At 30.9% G+C, this 16,316-nt stretch overlaps 1 protein-coding gene across 1 annotated transcript in view; it reads right to left on the minus strand.

Moving 5' to 3' along the window:
- Positions 1-456: 456 nt before the first annotated feature.
- LOTGIDRAFT_231532 (hypothetical protein) overlaps positions 457-16,316 on the minus strand; it is a gene marked incomplete at both ends in the record, with an annotated part of 19,192 nt that continues 3,332 nt past the window's right edge. The window contains 25 exons of the mRNA XM_009053689.1: positions 457-591; positions 872-1,088; positions 1,350-1,512; positions 1,749-1,836; positions 2,456-2,614; positions 3,142-3,282; positions 3,845-4,123; positions 4,595-4,699; positions 4,994-5,068; positions 5,238-5,306; positions 5,629-5,755; positions 6,154-6,314; positions 6,626-6,835; positions 7,043-7,133; positions 7,488-7,609; positions 7,907-8,066; positions 8,294-8,394; positions 8,773-8,859; positions 9,189-9,299; positions 9,669-9,738; positions 10,031-10,126; positions 10,591-10,867; positions 11,168-11,237; positions 11,754-11,813; positions 12,442-12,549. Coding sequence (XP_009051937.1) covers positions 457-591; positions 872-1,088; positions 1,350-1,512; positions 1,749-1,836; positions 2,456-2,614; positions 3,142-3,282; positions 3,845-4,123; positions 4,595-4,699; positions 4,994-5,068; positions 5,238-5,306; positions 5,629-5,755; positions 6,154-6,314; positions 6,626-6,835; positions 7,043-7,133; positions 7,488-7,609; positions 7,907-8,066; positions 8,294-8,394; positions 8,773-8,859; positions 9,189-9,299; positions 9,669-9,738; positions 10,031-10,126; positions 10,591-10,867; positions 11,168-11,237; positions 11,754-11,813; positions 12,442-12,549 — 3,282 coding nt within the window. The remainder of the gene's footprint in view (positions 592-871; positions 1,089-1,349; positions 1,513-1,748; positions 1,837-2,455; positions 2,615-3,141; positions 3,283-3,844; positions 4,124-4,594; positions 4,700-4,993; positions 5,069-5,237; positions 5,307-5,628; positions 5,756-6,153; positions 6,315-6,625; positions 6,836-7,042; positions 7,134-7,487; positions 7,610-7,906; positions 8,067-8,293; positions 8,395-8,772; positions 8,860-9,188; positions 9,300-9,668; positions 9,739-10,030; positions 10,127-10,590; positions 10,868-11,167; positions 11,238-11,753; positions 11,814-12,441; positions 12,550-16,316) is intronic.

A 16,316-nucleotide genomic window follows, 5' to 3' on the forward strand; every position in this document is an offset into this window, starting at 1 on the left:
ACATGAATGACAATTTCTTCTCTGCAAGATATCATAATCAGTTTGTCGTAATAATTCTAATTTCTGGATCTCCTGATCCAATATCAGGTGTCAACTAAGGAAATTATCCTTAAATCACTAAAACAACGCTAAATACAGTTTTATCACAGAACATGTAACCCAATTACCTGCTAGAATTAAAAGTAGCCTAGGCTTAATATAGAAATGAAATGAAGGTTTACGTCCTATTTTCTGCACCTATTTGTCCCTAATGAGACCTGGCATCACTATGCAGTGTGCAATGAGGACAGGACAGCTGCATAGCATACGTCATTCTATTTCCAACTGTAGAGGGATCTTTGACGCACATCTAAACACTGGTCAGTCCCACCTGTGTTATCCTGACCTATGATGAGATTGAAACCTGGACCTTCAGTGTAGCTAGCAAGCGTCTAACTCACTGATGCACCACAGCCCTTAGAAATGAAAGAAGCCACATAATGCTGAGTATTTGATTTTATCAGTCCGTTCTCTCTGATTATTTATAACACGAAGTCTTTCACTGACAAAATATTTAGCCACTTTATCACGAGGTTGTCTTTCTGTTAATACCTGAAAATACAGAAATTATTTAAGATTATTCTCTGTATCTCAACATCAGATAGGCATTATAAGCTTACTCTTTTTCACTTTCAAATTGTCAAGGGATCTTTAAGGTGAAAAGCCTGTAGCATACTTGCACTTGGTTTATTGTCCCCTCTGAACAACAAAATGCTTTTTCCATGTTAGCCTCTCCTACCTACCTACTCCTACCCCCATGTACTATATAGTACATGTATTATTATGTAATGGAGTATTTTCTAGGAAAGATGTGTCATTCAATTGTCCTTACCTGGAATGGACCATGTTTTTCTAGTTTAGGTCTTTTTAAAGGTAATATAATAGCTTGTAAGGAATCTACAGTAAGATTATCTGTAAGTTTATGCAGTGTATCTAAATGTATGGCAAATTCACCAGCAAAATCATCAGCAGTTAGTTGATCAAAATCATAAACAGAAAATAACAATACAGCTCCTTTCTTCTTTAGATAATATTGTGGTATTGACGTACTGAAGAATAAAACAATTTCAAAGATCAATATATATATTACATAACAATCAGATCAATCCAATTTCAAACTTCAGAGTACAGAGTATTCTGACTGAAAATCTGAATGATGCAAATCAATGCTCTTATGTTTTAGCAAAGTTTTAGAAAATCTCTTTACAATCTCTTGGATAGATTAGTATCTGGAAGTTGCTCTTTAAAACATAAGTTTATGTTCCAAAGCAACTTACAAATATTAGAAATTACCAAAGGCAAATACTTACAATACAAAATCTGTATTAAAAGTTGGATCTAATGTTTTATAAATAACTGGTGTACGTTTAGTTTTCTGAGAACCAGCTAATATATGTGGTCGTATATTTATAGTAACATAAGGATCACTGAAACCAGTTGGATCTAAACCTGGCAATCCAGCAGCTCTTAATACTGAAATTACAAAAATAAACAAAATGTTCTCATGTTTGTTAAAATCTACTAAAAAATCAGAACAACAATCATTGGTTTTTCACTGTATTCATAGTATTACATACATAACAAATGATGGTGTTTTTTATCACTTTTTTCAAAACGTTAAAGTGCACAGACAAATAGTATTATCAGGTATTATTCTTATAGGCCTACATTTTCTACCAAAACAATGTTTTTGATTGGTTAATAATTACCTTTAATATGAATAGCAACATTATTTCTTGTCTCTTCTTCATATGCAACTTTTACTGCTAAACTTCCTAAAAAATCTGTTGGTGTTTGCTGTAGTAAGAAAAATATTATGTTATTTTAATAACTTCTGGTTTTATTTTGAGTTTTTGAGTAGAGAGCTTATCCTCAATAATTAGCATAGACTGTGTCCTTTAGATCATAGAATTATCTTCATGTCATCTTCCTTTAGTTTTCAACATTCAAATTATCTCCCTTTAATCTTCAACATTCAAATTATCCCCCTTTTAGTCTTCAACATTCAAATTATCTCCCTTTAGTCTTCAACATACAAATTATCTCCCTTTAGACTTCAACATTCATATTATGCCCCCCCCCCCCCCCCTCCTCCCCCTTTTAGTTTTCAACATTCAAATTATCTCCCTTTAATCTTCAACATTTAAATTATCCCCCTTTTAGTCTTCAACATTCAAATTATCTAACTTTAGTCTTCAACATTCAAATTATCCCCTTTAGTCTTCAACATACATATTATGACCCCTCCCCCCTTTTAGTCTTAAACATTCAAATTATCTCCCTTTAGTCTTCAACATTCAAATTAACCCCCTTTAGAGTGCCCTATTTTGCATGCTAACTTTTGAAGTTTAGAGAAGAGAGGCCAGAATGAAGCGACAAAAATCCTATCATATATTTAAAAAAGGTTTAAACTCACCACACTTTGAGCGAGGTTATCAAAATAAGACAACATAAGATCTTCTGATGTCATAGAGTTTAATTCTAATCTCTCCATAACTTGTTTATATTGCCCTCTCTTTACTGTACATTCTGACATCCCACAGTCAATGAAGAAGGCTGATAATGATTTAAAATGCTGCAAAAACGAAAACAAAATATAGTGTATGAAACATCAAAACAAGTTACTATAAAGTTTTGAAATTCAAATTTATGTCCTTGAATTTTCTCGTGTTCAAATGATCTCCCTTTAGTCTTCAAATTGTTAAATTATCTCCCTTCAGTCTCCATCATATTTAAGCAACGTACATCTAATTCTAGCCCCTTCAAAGTGAATTGATAAGTTTTCAACAAACAAAATCAAATTAAACTGTACGTACCATTTTCATATTTTCATAGTATTCATGGGATTCCTGTGAAGAGAAAATATAGTTATTGTAACCTGAACATTATCAATTTAATTCTAACTAATTTTACCATGACAAAATTCTATCCTTCAGCAGCACCACTGAACATAAGTTACTTGGTGACCAGAAAAGTGGCCCAAGTATAACATAATTTATGGATCCCAAAATAAGATACATATATAGTATATAGTAATATGTAATATTATCCAATACTTTTAAATAATAATCATGTATTAAAAGTATATTGTATCATATTTACCCCCACTAATAACTGGTGATCAAATATCATTAAAACTACGTTCCATAGATCTTCTAACATTTGAGGATAAATAGAGGTCATCAGTCGAGTATTCAGTGTTTCCAAGTTAGTTGATAAATAAAATAATGTTTCATCTATTGACTGAAAAGAATCAGTTTTACTTAAATAAGCAATTATTGAAATATATTGTTTAGCATCAGCACTAGAATGGTCCTATGTTGCAATTTGATATTGCCTCTATCATCCATTTCTACCATCTCTACACACAGGCAGAAGTCACGAGAAGTCTGAATGTCCAGCCTAATATAATGAAACGAGTATTATTGTGTTTAGATACAAAAAGCCAACAAAATCAGATAAAATTTGCAATAGAATTAGTAACGTTTGTTCAAATTCATTTGCTTTCCAGATTAACACGATCAGGATGTGGTCTGAGTGGTCCAAGGGACACAACTCTATATTTGGAACTCTTCATATAAGAAGGTTAAGAAATGAGCGGGAGGTCAAGACGATACGACCGCACGATTTACATGATGTCTATTCTTTTTATTACTATAATAAACTGTTGTCCTTCTTATCACTTCATCTCTGATGTTAAACCCTGAGAACCCACGACACAACATATAGGAATACTGACAACTTGAGTACATACATATAGATATATAATGAAAATGTCATCATATTAAGAAAAACATAAACTTACTGATGGTTTTTCTGGTTGTTTTCTCAAATTCTTCATACTTTGTTCTATATTCACTTTCATTTTATTTCCAATTTCCCGTAATAAATATTTACTTTTTAATGATATATCACATTGTGTTGTAGAAATAAGTCTTTTCAATGTTTTTAAACTTTGCTTTCCTATTAATGGATTTTCATGTTTTAATGATAACGATTCCGCTACTGAATGCCAGTTTAATAATTCTGGTAATTCATGTAGATATTGTCTTACATGTTCTATATTATTTAATGTTATACACAGCTGAAATATAAATATGTTGTTTATGTAAATTGCATTAATAAATAACTTGATATTGTATTTAGATATAGACAACCGATATATACACACCAATTTTGAATTTAAGAAAGAACTAAAAGATATACATTTTGTCTACAGAAATACAAAAATATCAAAACCAGGACTAGAAACATGTGTTGACTCAGTTTAACGCTGTAAGACAGTTAAATGGTATTGAATGATATACACAAGACTAAAAGACTATTTATCAACTGATTATTCGCTATGCTACACATTTCAAATTATCAGCGAACTTTTGACATTTAAATTATAATCAATGTAATATTAAAATTCAATAATGTCCAAAATTTATAGTAATTTATATAAGTTATATGCGTATATCTACTGGGATATGAACCAATTGATGACATTAATATATAAATCAGTCGAATAAGTGACCTTTATAGTTGAGTATCAAATATCAAGGTAACCTACCCTGTCAGTCACATCAAACTGTTCTTGTTGATCATCATAATAACAATTTCTCTCTAATAAACGATGGATTTTATCAGCGTACATTCCAGCTCCTTCACAAATCATCTAGATAATAATTGAAGATTAAATTGGTATTTTTGAATATAAATAAAAAGAATGTAATATAAAAAAGTTTTGGTGCTTAAATAATTGCCACTAAGCACACATTTTTAAACAAACGATTGGAACTTGTTTCAAATGCAGACACAAGAAAAGATACTACTTCAGTAGGAACGCAGGCTCAAAACTTTGAGTAACAACATGTTACTATGTTTCTATATCACTCTACAATTGATGTATTTAACACTTTTTAAACAGTGATGACATCTTGTATATGATATAACATATATATTAACTTACGTCAGTTATCTTTGTGACAGCCATCATAGCTAAATCTGGCATCTGAAAATCTATCTGATTCCATTCCTCTGTTATCTGAAAATGGAATTTTAAATAGGACATTTATATACAGTATTCTTAACATGTAATATATGTAAATACTTCACATGCTAGTATATTTCGAGAACAACATTTTAATCATAACGGAAAAGAAAAACCAATCAACAATAAAACTATGATAATCCAAATAAAGGTTTTTTCTTACCTTAGCAAAACAGGATAATGTGTCAACAGATGAATTTGAAAATTTCACTAATGATGTCACTAGCACAACCTAAAATTGTGAATTTTAATGCATTGTATCTAACATCTTGATTTTGTGTTAAACTTTTGACGTATTATCCAAATAAGAAATAAATTGCTTTAACAATATTAAAAATTCGAATCAGTAGGCTAATCTTATAAAATTCAATTCATATTTATTTAACTTTATCTAGGGCATGGCATAGCCGTGTTACTTGATTACTACTACATTCTGATTCAATATGATCACGAATTAAAAGAAACATTGGTGAATGAAATTGAAAAAGGTTGGGCAATATGTAAATTTAATATGACTATCTAAGATAAACTTGTATCGTCCAATCAATACTTACATCTTTGTCAATTTCTAGTGCTTTCTCCACTCTAGCCATACATTCTGTTTTAAATGTTTGTAACCAAAATATTAAACTATTCTCAAACCATGTTTGATAGTGACTAAATGATATTCGGAATAAATCTCTGAAATAAAAAGAAAACTGAAATTATACAAGGTTCTTGCCAGTTGTAAGTCAGTTGCACTTACACTTATCTGCAAGACATGATATAATATAACAGGCGACAAAAAATGCCTTTAATTTTGCATATGTGCTCATCCAATCATACATATACAGTTTAATACTGATAGAAAGTAATCATGTGTGGAAGAGTTCACAAAATGTTGAGGGGTGTCAAATATATGATTAGCACACTAATTTCAGTCCTGCTTATCTTTAGACAATTGTAATATAAAGGTTTTACATAAAGATGAACAGTGTCACGAGGTAAGCTGCATTGAAATAGACAAAATACAACAATAAGTCAACATTTCACAAATACTAAGAGTGGATATTCAATTGGCAAATTAATTGTTTTCTTACCTTTGTTTCAAATATTCTTTCACAACATCATAATATTTTCTAACAGCGAAATACAACTGTAGTGTAATGCGACTAGAAAAAGTGATATTTTCTGGATAATAATGGTATTTATTTTGATATTTATCCATTTCATACATCTGATGGCGTAATTCCTTCACCAACTGAAACATAACACTGGATATTAGAATCCTTCATAATAATATATTACCATTCAAGTCGCCTTAAATTGAGTTAGCCTAAGTTTAAGAGTAATCATGTAAGGCACTACAGTCTTACATTGACATAAAACAATGCTATTATACTAGTAGAAAGACAAAATGAAAATGGCAGTACAGATCTTTACCATCCCTTTAAATTACTACTTTATACAGTAGAAGTGTAGAATTACAATTCCTATAACATTTTAAAAAATGACTGGCAACTATGTATATTCTCTTATATTCTTTTAAGAAATGAAGGAAACAAAACTCACCAAATTTTCTGTTATCAATATAACTATTCTGTAATATTTGATATTAAATGAGTTATAAAATTTGGTTATAACGCCGAGTTGAGTACAGTGTGATGTAAGATTATTTACAACTTCTGTTAACGTTGTACATTCTGTTATTACAGGATCTTTAATGAACTCATGTTCTGATACTGACGATAGATTAATACTTAACCATTCCTTAATATCGTCCTGAAATTATAACACATTACCAATTAATATACTATACATCTTCGGTTAACAAATACAATTCTAGGAATTTAAGTGGTTCCATGATAAAAAAAATTGTGTTGAGTGCAACAAAAGAAAAAAAAATTGAGGAAGGCGTCTGGGAGCCTCAGAAGAAAACAGTCTTTTCCGTACACATCACGTACACATTTCTTAAACATAAACTATTACCTGTAATTTTCTAGTTAATCTCTCTGTCAATTCTTCCCCTGGACAAATTGTTGAATCCCATAAATCCATTTCTAACAAATCAACAACAATCCTGTAAATAAGAAAATAGATGGTTACTATCCATGGGATTTTCCAGTAATTTTGATAAGCAAAAAAAGGTGAAAGCGAAAGATTTTGTCTTGAATTTTTTAAATGTCTTCCTACGATTTGTCAACAAAGCTACCAAAATGTCCTCTACGCTAATGCAAAAGATAGCTCAACATGTCTAAAGCTGTTATCTCGTTAGATTTTCATTATGGTTATTGGCAGTTACGTTGATTTCGTTTATAATTATATAATTAAATACCCCAATTTTTACATGCTATTTTATGCGATATCCAAGCAATTCCTTTCTTCAAACTAAGTAACAATTTTTGTGTACATTTATATGTTTTAATGTACTTACCCTAATTTTGATTTCAAGATAGCTAGATGTTCTGTTGAAGGTGGGAAGAGACAAGGCAATTTATCTAATCTTTCACTGATAGCTGCTATATAATTTCTAGTTGCCGTTCTATATACACAGATCTATAATGAAATAAAATATCAAATTCATTAAATATCAATGTATTGTAGTAAAATAAAATATGGATGGCGAACAATAACATCTCTGACTATTCTTCAATAGTTTTATTTTAGTGCAAAAGCTTTTATTCGTGTCTTGTACGCCAACTGGTTTGGCTAAAATTCCATTTCCGTTTAATTATCTTCTTGTTCTTACATAACGGTTTTGTAACTTGACTTTCCCAGACAAGAAATCATAAGTCAAAATAGAATACTGTAATATTACTGACAAATTTAGCTCAATGAATAGTGAATATTTACCTCGGCATCGCTTAATGGCATCCTTTCAGCAAAAGCTTCATCACCAACTTGTTTAGCCATCCAGGTCATCTGAACATTGGTCAATGCTTTATGTAAGACACTGTCACTTATCGATTCATAATCACTACCACTGGCTAATTCTAATAAGACAGTAAGGTCCCTAAAATGTATGTAGAATCAATGCAACATTTAAGCTAGTTTGTTAGATTCGTAGTGACTTGGTAAAATACTTATTACTATTATTCGGCTCTATCAGCAAGACGTTATCAATCTTAGTAGAATATTAAACTTCATTATTTATGATAATGTGGTGTAAATTGAACAGGTCGAAATGTCAGTTCAGCAAAATGTGACAATACCATCATTAAGTATAAATCGCCAACTTACATGATAGACTGAGAAAGTGTTGAGATTCTATTAGCACTACCAAATATATCCAATATTTTACGACTTTTCTCTGGTAGACTCACTTCTCTTTTACCTTCCGACTAACAAAATAATATAAAAAAATATATACATAATAATCAACATCTAGAATGTATTTTTCTTCACAAAAATGAACGTTATGTGGCCATTCTGGCCTAGAAGGACATGTTATGTCGCACAAGTCATGTATAGTATACCTAAAGACTGTAAAGAATGAAAATTTTCAAATGATGTACAATCTCTTCTCGAAAAATTGCCCATTAAGGAATCAGCCTTTGATTTACACGTTGAAACTACATTTAATCATAAAAAAAACATGATATGTCAGGTCGTCAAAGGACTAGTTGGACGTGTTGAAGCAAATGAAGTATTGAAGTTTTACATTATGCTTTCTGTCGCTGATTGGGCAAAGAACCAGAGTCAAGAGAATAGAAACTAACCTGAACGTTTTGTAAACAGAATCTATGAAGTTGTGATGAAACTAGATGATAATCTTCAGCTGAGAATAATGACATATATTGACTTCCCTAAAATATAAACAATCGTTGTACACTTTTAATAAAATACATCTTTTTACAACCTACGTTTCTACTTTTCTTGGTGCAAAACATCGCTGTGCACTATAGATGTTAATCTTTCTGAAATGAAATTACCATCGGGCTTTTCTGGATTCATTTTTCTGAAAGGCTGGAGTGCTTGTAATGTTATCAAATGGGAAACTCCTTCTGAATCGACAACCATGGTGACCTATCAGTCCAGCATCTAGCTGTGTCATTGCTTTATTCAAGGTAACAAAAATGTCAAAGCGCACTAGTGTTTAAAAAATAAATTTTGATACACCCAAATTAAAACGCACCTGTACATGTGATAAAGAGAGTTGAAGATGACATTTACCAACTTGTTGTGATTTATCACCACTTACTGGGTAAAAATTAAACCAATCATCAATACCTTGTACAGGGATATCCTATAATAACATGTCAAGAGTCATCAACATAAAAATTGCAAAGCTGATATTATGAGAATAATACGTGACATTGTTTACATCACTATAGGATACACATGAAATGAGATTTTACTTTCTACTTTTACGGCTAAGGAGTGCATTGTGCAGCGAAGCCCATTTTGCCAGGACAGTGGAATTAGCCTTTTCTTTTTTGATTTCCAACTGTTGAGGCATCAAAGGATATAGAATAGTAGAATATATATGTTTTACATTTGAAGGCTAAAATGAAATTACAATAGTATAAATCTAAGTAAAGATCTATGACAACACAATGTGCATCTTTGTTCTTGGCTTCTTATCAAGCAAGACTATTAATACCTCAAAACTCACCCTTATTGGAATTATAACGTGGCCACCATTCACATCTAATATCTTATCTGTATCATTTCGTTTGAATAACCTTCAAATACAAAATAATAACAATTACTACTTGGACTGATATCAAAAACAATTTATCCCTTAAGTTTTTGTGATTAGTGCAATAAAAACTTGGCGATATCTTCATACAGTTCTCTGAAAACAGTGTGTCTAACAGTAAAATGTTATGTATTTTGATATAACACCTTTGCTGAATTTGGTATACAGAGTGGGTAATGGCAATTACATATTTTACAGTGATATTTAGTATATTAGTGTCGTGTTTTCAAAATTACAAATATGAAGGCTCTTTATAACAATTAACATCATCTTACCCTTTCAGTTTTTTGGTCTTTTCAGATTTTTCACTGACTGTTTCCTGTGTAAAAATATAGACTTGTAATTCATCTGTTAGCATTTCTGATATTTTACTGAAAGTAAGAGTTGTGTTATAAATTATAATATTTCATTTACAACGAAAATTATCAATGAAACTGGGTTATTTCCCTTAGGCTTCTGGAAAGGTGCATCTTAAAACGGATTGTACAGAGGTAAATGTGCATCGGGGGACAGTCAGACGTCTATGGTTCCTGCCCTTTAAACTAAACATTTCATAATGTCACTATCGCAAATCTGCTTATATCATACCATTTGCAATAGTGACGTCAAAAAACGTGGAATTGCAGGAACCACAGACGCCTGATTGAAAATTGGAATGGCGCTAATCGATATAATAACAGTGTACCCAATACACATAATCCCTTTAATTACATGTGCCGACATGAACGCCCAAAATCTGAAGTAAAGATTCCTGTGTATCAACTAAAATTGAGTAATTTAATTCTATAGATTCTAAAGACAGGAAGGTATATTGATCTAGTATAATATCTCTTACATGTGAAACTCTTCATTCCAGTACAAGGGTTGATCACTGGATGCTACAGTTTGAGTTTTCATTACTTTATCTCGATCTCTCCATGGTGATGCATTTGATGATCTAACTGGACTTAGTTTACCAAGTGGAATCTTAGGACTTGTTTTAGGTGATGTTTTGGGTGAGGGTTTCGGTGAATTTTTCGGAGATGAACGAGCAGATCTACATAAACTTGAGCTGCTTCTATTGCTCTTTTTTAATGCTGATGTTAGTTGTAGTAAACAATAGGCTTTATAATCTGAAATATGGAAATAAATAAAAATAATTATTAGTTTGTTTCATATTCGACAGTACTTTTTTCAGAAACATTGGCTGGTAAATTATGAAAAGTTATTTCTAAATTTTGTTGAAATTGAGAAACAATGCCAAGCTAGGACAAATGAATGAAGACCTGCAAGTTTGTTGTATAGTTTAAACTCTTTTGTTCTGAAACATTGGAAAAGATCAAAAGTGAATTCAATAATCTTAACAGTGGATATCTTGAATCAATGCGACTATTCAACATGTGGTCCAACGAGAAATACATGATGGTGCTTACCTTTTTGTTGCCTTTGAATTTCCAGATCCTTCGCTTCCACCACTCTAACTCCCAGTAATAGCTGACGTGGCTGAAAACAATTATCAAAGTGTACGAATTCAGAATTTTGTAACTGCAATTTGGTTAGCAATAGCTTATATCAATAGTTAATATCAATAGCTAATATCAATAGATGATATTAATAGCTAATATCAATAGCTTATATTAATAGCTAATATCAATAGCTGATATTAATAGCAGATATTAATAGCTAATATCAATAGCTAATATTAATAGCTAATATCAATAGCTGATATTAATAGCAGATATTAATAGCTAATATCAATAGCTAATATTAAATAGCTAATATTAATAGTTAATATTAATAGCTAATATCAATAGCTGATATTAAATAGCTGATATTAATAGCTAATATCAATAGCTGATATTAATAGCTGATATCAATAGCTAATATCAATAGCTAATATTCATTTAATTTCTAATATACATGGGAAATGCTTTAAATACATTTCAATACCAAATTGAAGAATGATCAAGAGTACTAATTAACTGCTAAAACGTAAAACGATATCTAGATCATATTTACTTTATTTCGGATTTCATCTCGTAAAAATCGTTCATGGTCATCTCGTTCCACTTCAAAAACCTGCAAACAAATACAGGGCAAAGTGTTTATTCATGACGTATATGATTAACTGATAAAGTTGCATAGGTACATCTTTTATGCAAAATCGTTGAACCATTGAGTTATTTTAGTGTAATCAATACATAATAAATGTGATCGATGGGAACACCCTTCGTACCTGGGTAACAAAAAGTTATAGTTTAATGAATTGTTTGCACACCCACATCTACATGCAAAAGATAATCGACAATCCTTGGCAACATCTGTAAAGCTGAATCAGTCAAAGAGCGCCAGAGGAACTTTCAGCATTGCAAAAGACATATGAGTATTTCTATTATTACAGGAACCATAAACATCTTACTATAAATTGGGATAGTGCAAATAAAAACCATAAATGGCGCCCAAACCTAGGGAGGCACTAGCCCCAGAAAAAAATACAAAATTTGACAAAATATACTCTACCAAGGGCAATAATAAATGTACTACAGAATGGAAATCTTCAAATCTTCTATGAACAGACATCTAATTGAATTACAGAGGGGTCTCAGCCTGCAGTAGATTTCCAAACAATTCCCGGGGGGGGCCCCAACCCAGGTAGATTCATGGATTCCCCACACCGAAGATCAAAATGGGAATAAATGGAACTTACCTCTTGTATATGATCAATCAGATCTCCAGGACGAACACCAATATGATGATCTGGTGCTCCTAGTGGGTGTAATAATGTCCTTAATATACCTCGATAAATTTCTTCATGCTGGAAAACAATACAACAACTTATCATTTTGATTTGACATTACAGATATGGATCTATAAACAAGATATTCTCTAGAATGAAGATTTGATCCTCTGGTGGACAAACTTCTCCAATAGAATTTTAATTTCGAAGTATATGCAAATTGAGAACGGATGTAAGTTAAGTTTTCATCTAAAAAAGGATGTATATACTCGATTCCCAACGGAAAGGTCGATACGTAAACTATTACATTAGCAGTACATGTACATTCTTAGTTGACAACCATGATTTACTCGATGCGCTCTAGATGGTATACCCTACGTTGATCTCGAAACAAATCCACAAGCTAACAAGATTAAATCATAACACTCAGTTAAAACCATAACACCATTACACAGAATTACAAAGAAACGAACCACAGTTATTAAAGAATTATCGTTAATAATATCCATGCTCATGAAATCACCTATATCAAATGACATACTAGTATTAATAAGATGTATTTTTTATGTAATAGACTTTATCGTGTTCCTATTTTATAATATCAATATTTACAAAGGGGGTCTAAAAACCCTGTTGAAAAGATGACTTGATAACTTGACATAGCCCATATTTAAAGCGGGCTGTGGGTCAATACTATACATCAGTACGTTAACGTCAAAACTATAACGTCCTTTCAGTATATTTGTCAATTTTTAGATTACTTTTAACCAATAAGATACCATAAATTAGAATCTCAATGTCTATCCATCCCGTCTATCAGGATGCAACAGTAAACTGAGATCCCTCGTGCTACAGACTGTACAAGTAGATAATTCCTCCACCGTTGGGTGCCCCCACAAAGGGATGTCTTTGTCGTGAAAAATGACCATTAGGGAAAATATGTTGAAGATTTATACCTTTAGATATCTGCATGGTAACATAAGTTACAATTCAACATAATTCTTATTTTAAAGTTATGTTTAAAATATAGGCGATGTTTTTATTACATGACATGCTTTGAATTACTATCATAAGGACATTACTTTTAAAGAAAGTATTTTTTCTATTTATAACAAGATAACATACCATAACTATTTACAATCCTATATTTTGAACCAAGGGTCAAGTATCTATTTGTATATAATAACAAAAGACAAAGCATAAGGCTATCATTAACTTATTTCATAGTACCTTTATCATTGTATTATTGAATGTGTGTCATACTATAGCATTATTGAATGTAACATTGAATAAGAACATGAAAACAATAACATAATTGAATGTTACTTTAAGTTATATCATTATTGATTGTTACTTTATATTATAACATTATTGATTGTTACTTTACTTTATAACATTTATATGATACTTCACTTTATAACATTATTGAATGTTCCTTCACATTATAACATTAGTGAATGTTACTTCACATTATAACATTGAATGTTACTTCACATTATAAAATTAGTGAATGTTACTTCACATTATAACATCATTGAATGTTACCTCACATTATAACATTTATATGCTACTTCACTTTATAACATTATTGAATGTTACTTCATAATATAACATTTATATGCTACTTCACTTTATAACATTAGTGAATGTTACTTCACATTATAACATCATTGAATGTTACCTCACATTATAACATTTATATGCTACTTCACTTTATAACATTATTGAATGTTACTTCATAATATAACATTTATATGCTACTTCACTTTATAACATTATTGAATGTTACTTCACATTATAACATCATTGAATGTTACCTCACATTATAACATTTATATGCTACTTCACTTTATAACATTATTGGATGTTACTTCATAATATAACGTCATTGATTGTGACTTCACATTATAACATTATTGAATGTTACTTCATAATATAACGTTATTGATTGTTACTTCACATTATAACATTTTGAATGTTACTTCATAATATAACGTCATTGATTGTTACTTCACATTATAACATTATTGAATGTTACCTCACATTATAACATTACTGATTATTTCACATTATAACATTAGTAATCTTTAAGCGACAATTGTATGGTATAATACTCCAAAGTTGTAATAAATCTAAGGAGTAGTATACAATAAAAATGTGTTCCGTTATTTAATATAACATCATATAATGCTACTTTTCATTATATTTGTATTGAATGCTCCTTGACATCAGCATTGGCGCCTGTTTAATCGCTGAGTAATAACATGTTAATTTCCAAACAACGCTAATATCTAACCATGTCATTATAATCCATATCTTTGAAAGATATAATTCACAATAATGTGTTATCTACTATTATTTACCTGGATTAAAGATCTAATCCTATTCCTTTTCTGAATAAAAACACTAGATGTTAGTTTCTTCCTAAAAGATTTTCTTAATTTTCCAAATATCACCATACCAAGTAATAAGTATATCACTGGAGGCCAAGCGTGAGTAAGAAGTGGTTCTGTATAGAGTTATGAAATTTAGGATGGTCAGTTGTAGCCATATACCACCCTACCCTGTATAAACAAACATACACAGCACGTTCTATATCCATAGTCTGATCTATAAGTGGATTAGACCAATATGTGGCTAACCAATCATTGTTCGATTAAATCCATATCATATCCGGATGGAAATTCTTTGTTCGGGCTTGGGAGGAAACAGGTTCGATATCTTTATAGCAGGTTTGATACTGTTCTCAATATAGAGCAGGTTTTATAGTAATAAATCTAAGGAGTAGTATACAATAAAAATGTGTTCCGTTATTTAATATAACATCATATAATGCTACTTTTCATTATATTTGTATTGAATGCTCCTTGACATCAGCATTGGCGCCTGTTTAATCGCTGAGTAATAACATGTTAATTTCCAAACAACGCTAATATCTAACCATGTCATTATAATCCATATCTTTGAAAGATATAATTCACAATAATGTGTTATCTACTATTATTTACCTGGATTAAAGATCTAATCCTATTCCTTTTCTGAATAAAAACACTAGATGTTAGTTTCTTCCTAAAAGATTTTCTTAATTTTCCAAATATCACCATACCAAGTAATAAGTATATCACTGGAGGCCAAGCGTGAGTAAGAAGTGGTTCTGTATAGAGTTATGAAATTTAGTTGTTGTTAGTTTCTTCCTAAAAGATTTTCTTAATTTTCCAAATTTCTCAATATAGAGCAGGTTTGATACTGTCCTCAGTATAGAGCAGGTTTGATACTGTCCTCAGTATAGAGCAGGTTTGATACTGTCCTCAGTATAGAGCAGGTTTGATATTATTTTCAATATAGAGCAGGTTTGACACTGTTCTCAATATAGAGCAGGTTTGATACTACATGTATTTTTACTGTCCTCAGTATAGAGCAGGTTTGATACTGTCCTCAATATAGAGCAGGTTTGATACTGTTTTCAATATAGAGCAGGTTTGATACTGTTTTCAATATAGAGCAGGTTTGATACTGTTTTCAATATAGAGCAGGTTTGATACTACATGTATTTTCAATATAGAGCAGGTTTGATACTGTTCTTAATATAGAGATGGTTTGATACTGTTCTCAAAATAGAGCAGGTTTGATACTGTTTTCAATACAGTGCAGGTTTGATACTGTTCTTAATATAGAGATGGTTTGATACTGTTCTCAACATAGAGATGGTTTGATACTGTTCTTAGTATAGAGCAGGTTTGATACTGTTCTTAATATAGAGCAGGTTTGATACTGTTCTCAATATAGAGCAGGTTTATTTATTTGACCATAAGGCAAAAAGCCTATAGCTCACTAATATATATACA

The sequence above is a fragment of the Lottia gigantea genome (genome assembly GCF_000327385.1).
Source record: "Lottia gigantea unplaced genomic scaffold LOTGIsca_20, whole genome shotgun sequence".
Classification (NCBI taxonomy): domain Eukaryota; kingdom Metazoa; phylum Mollusca; class Gastropoda; family Lottiidae; genus Lottia; species Lottia gigantea.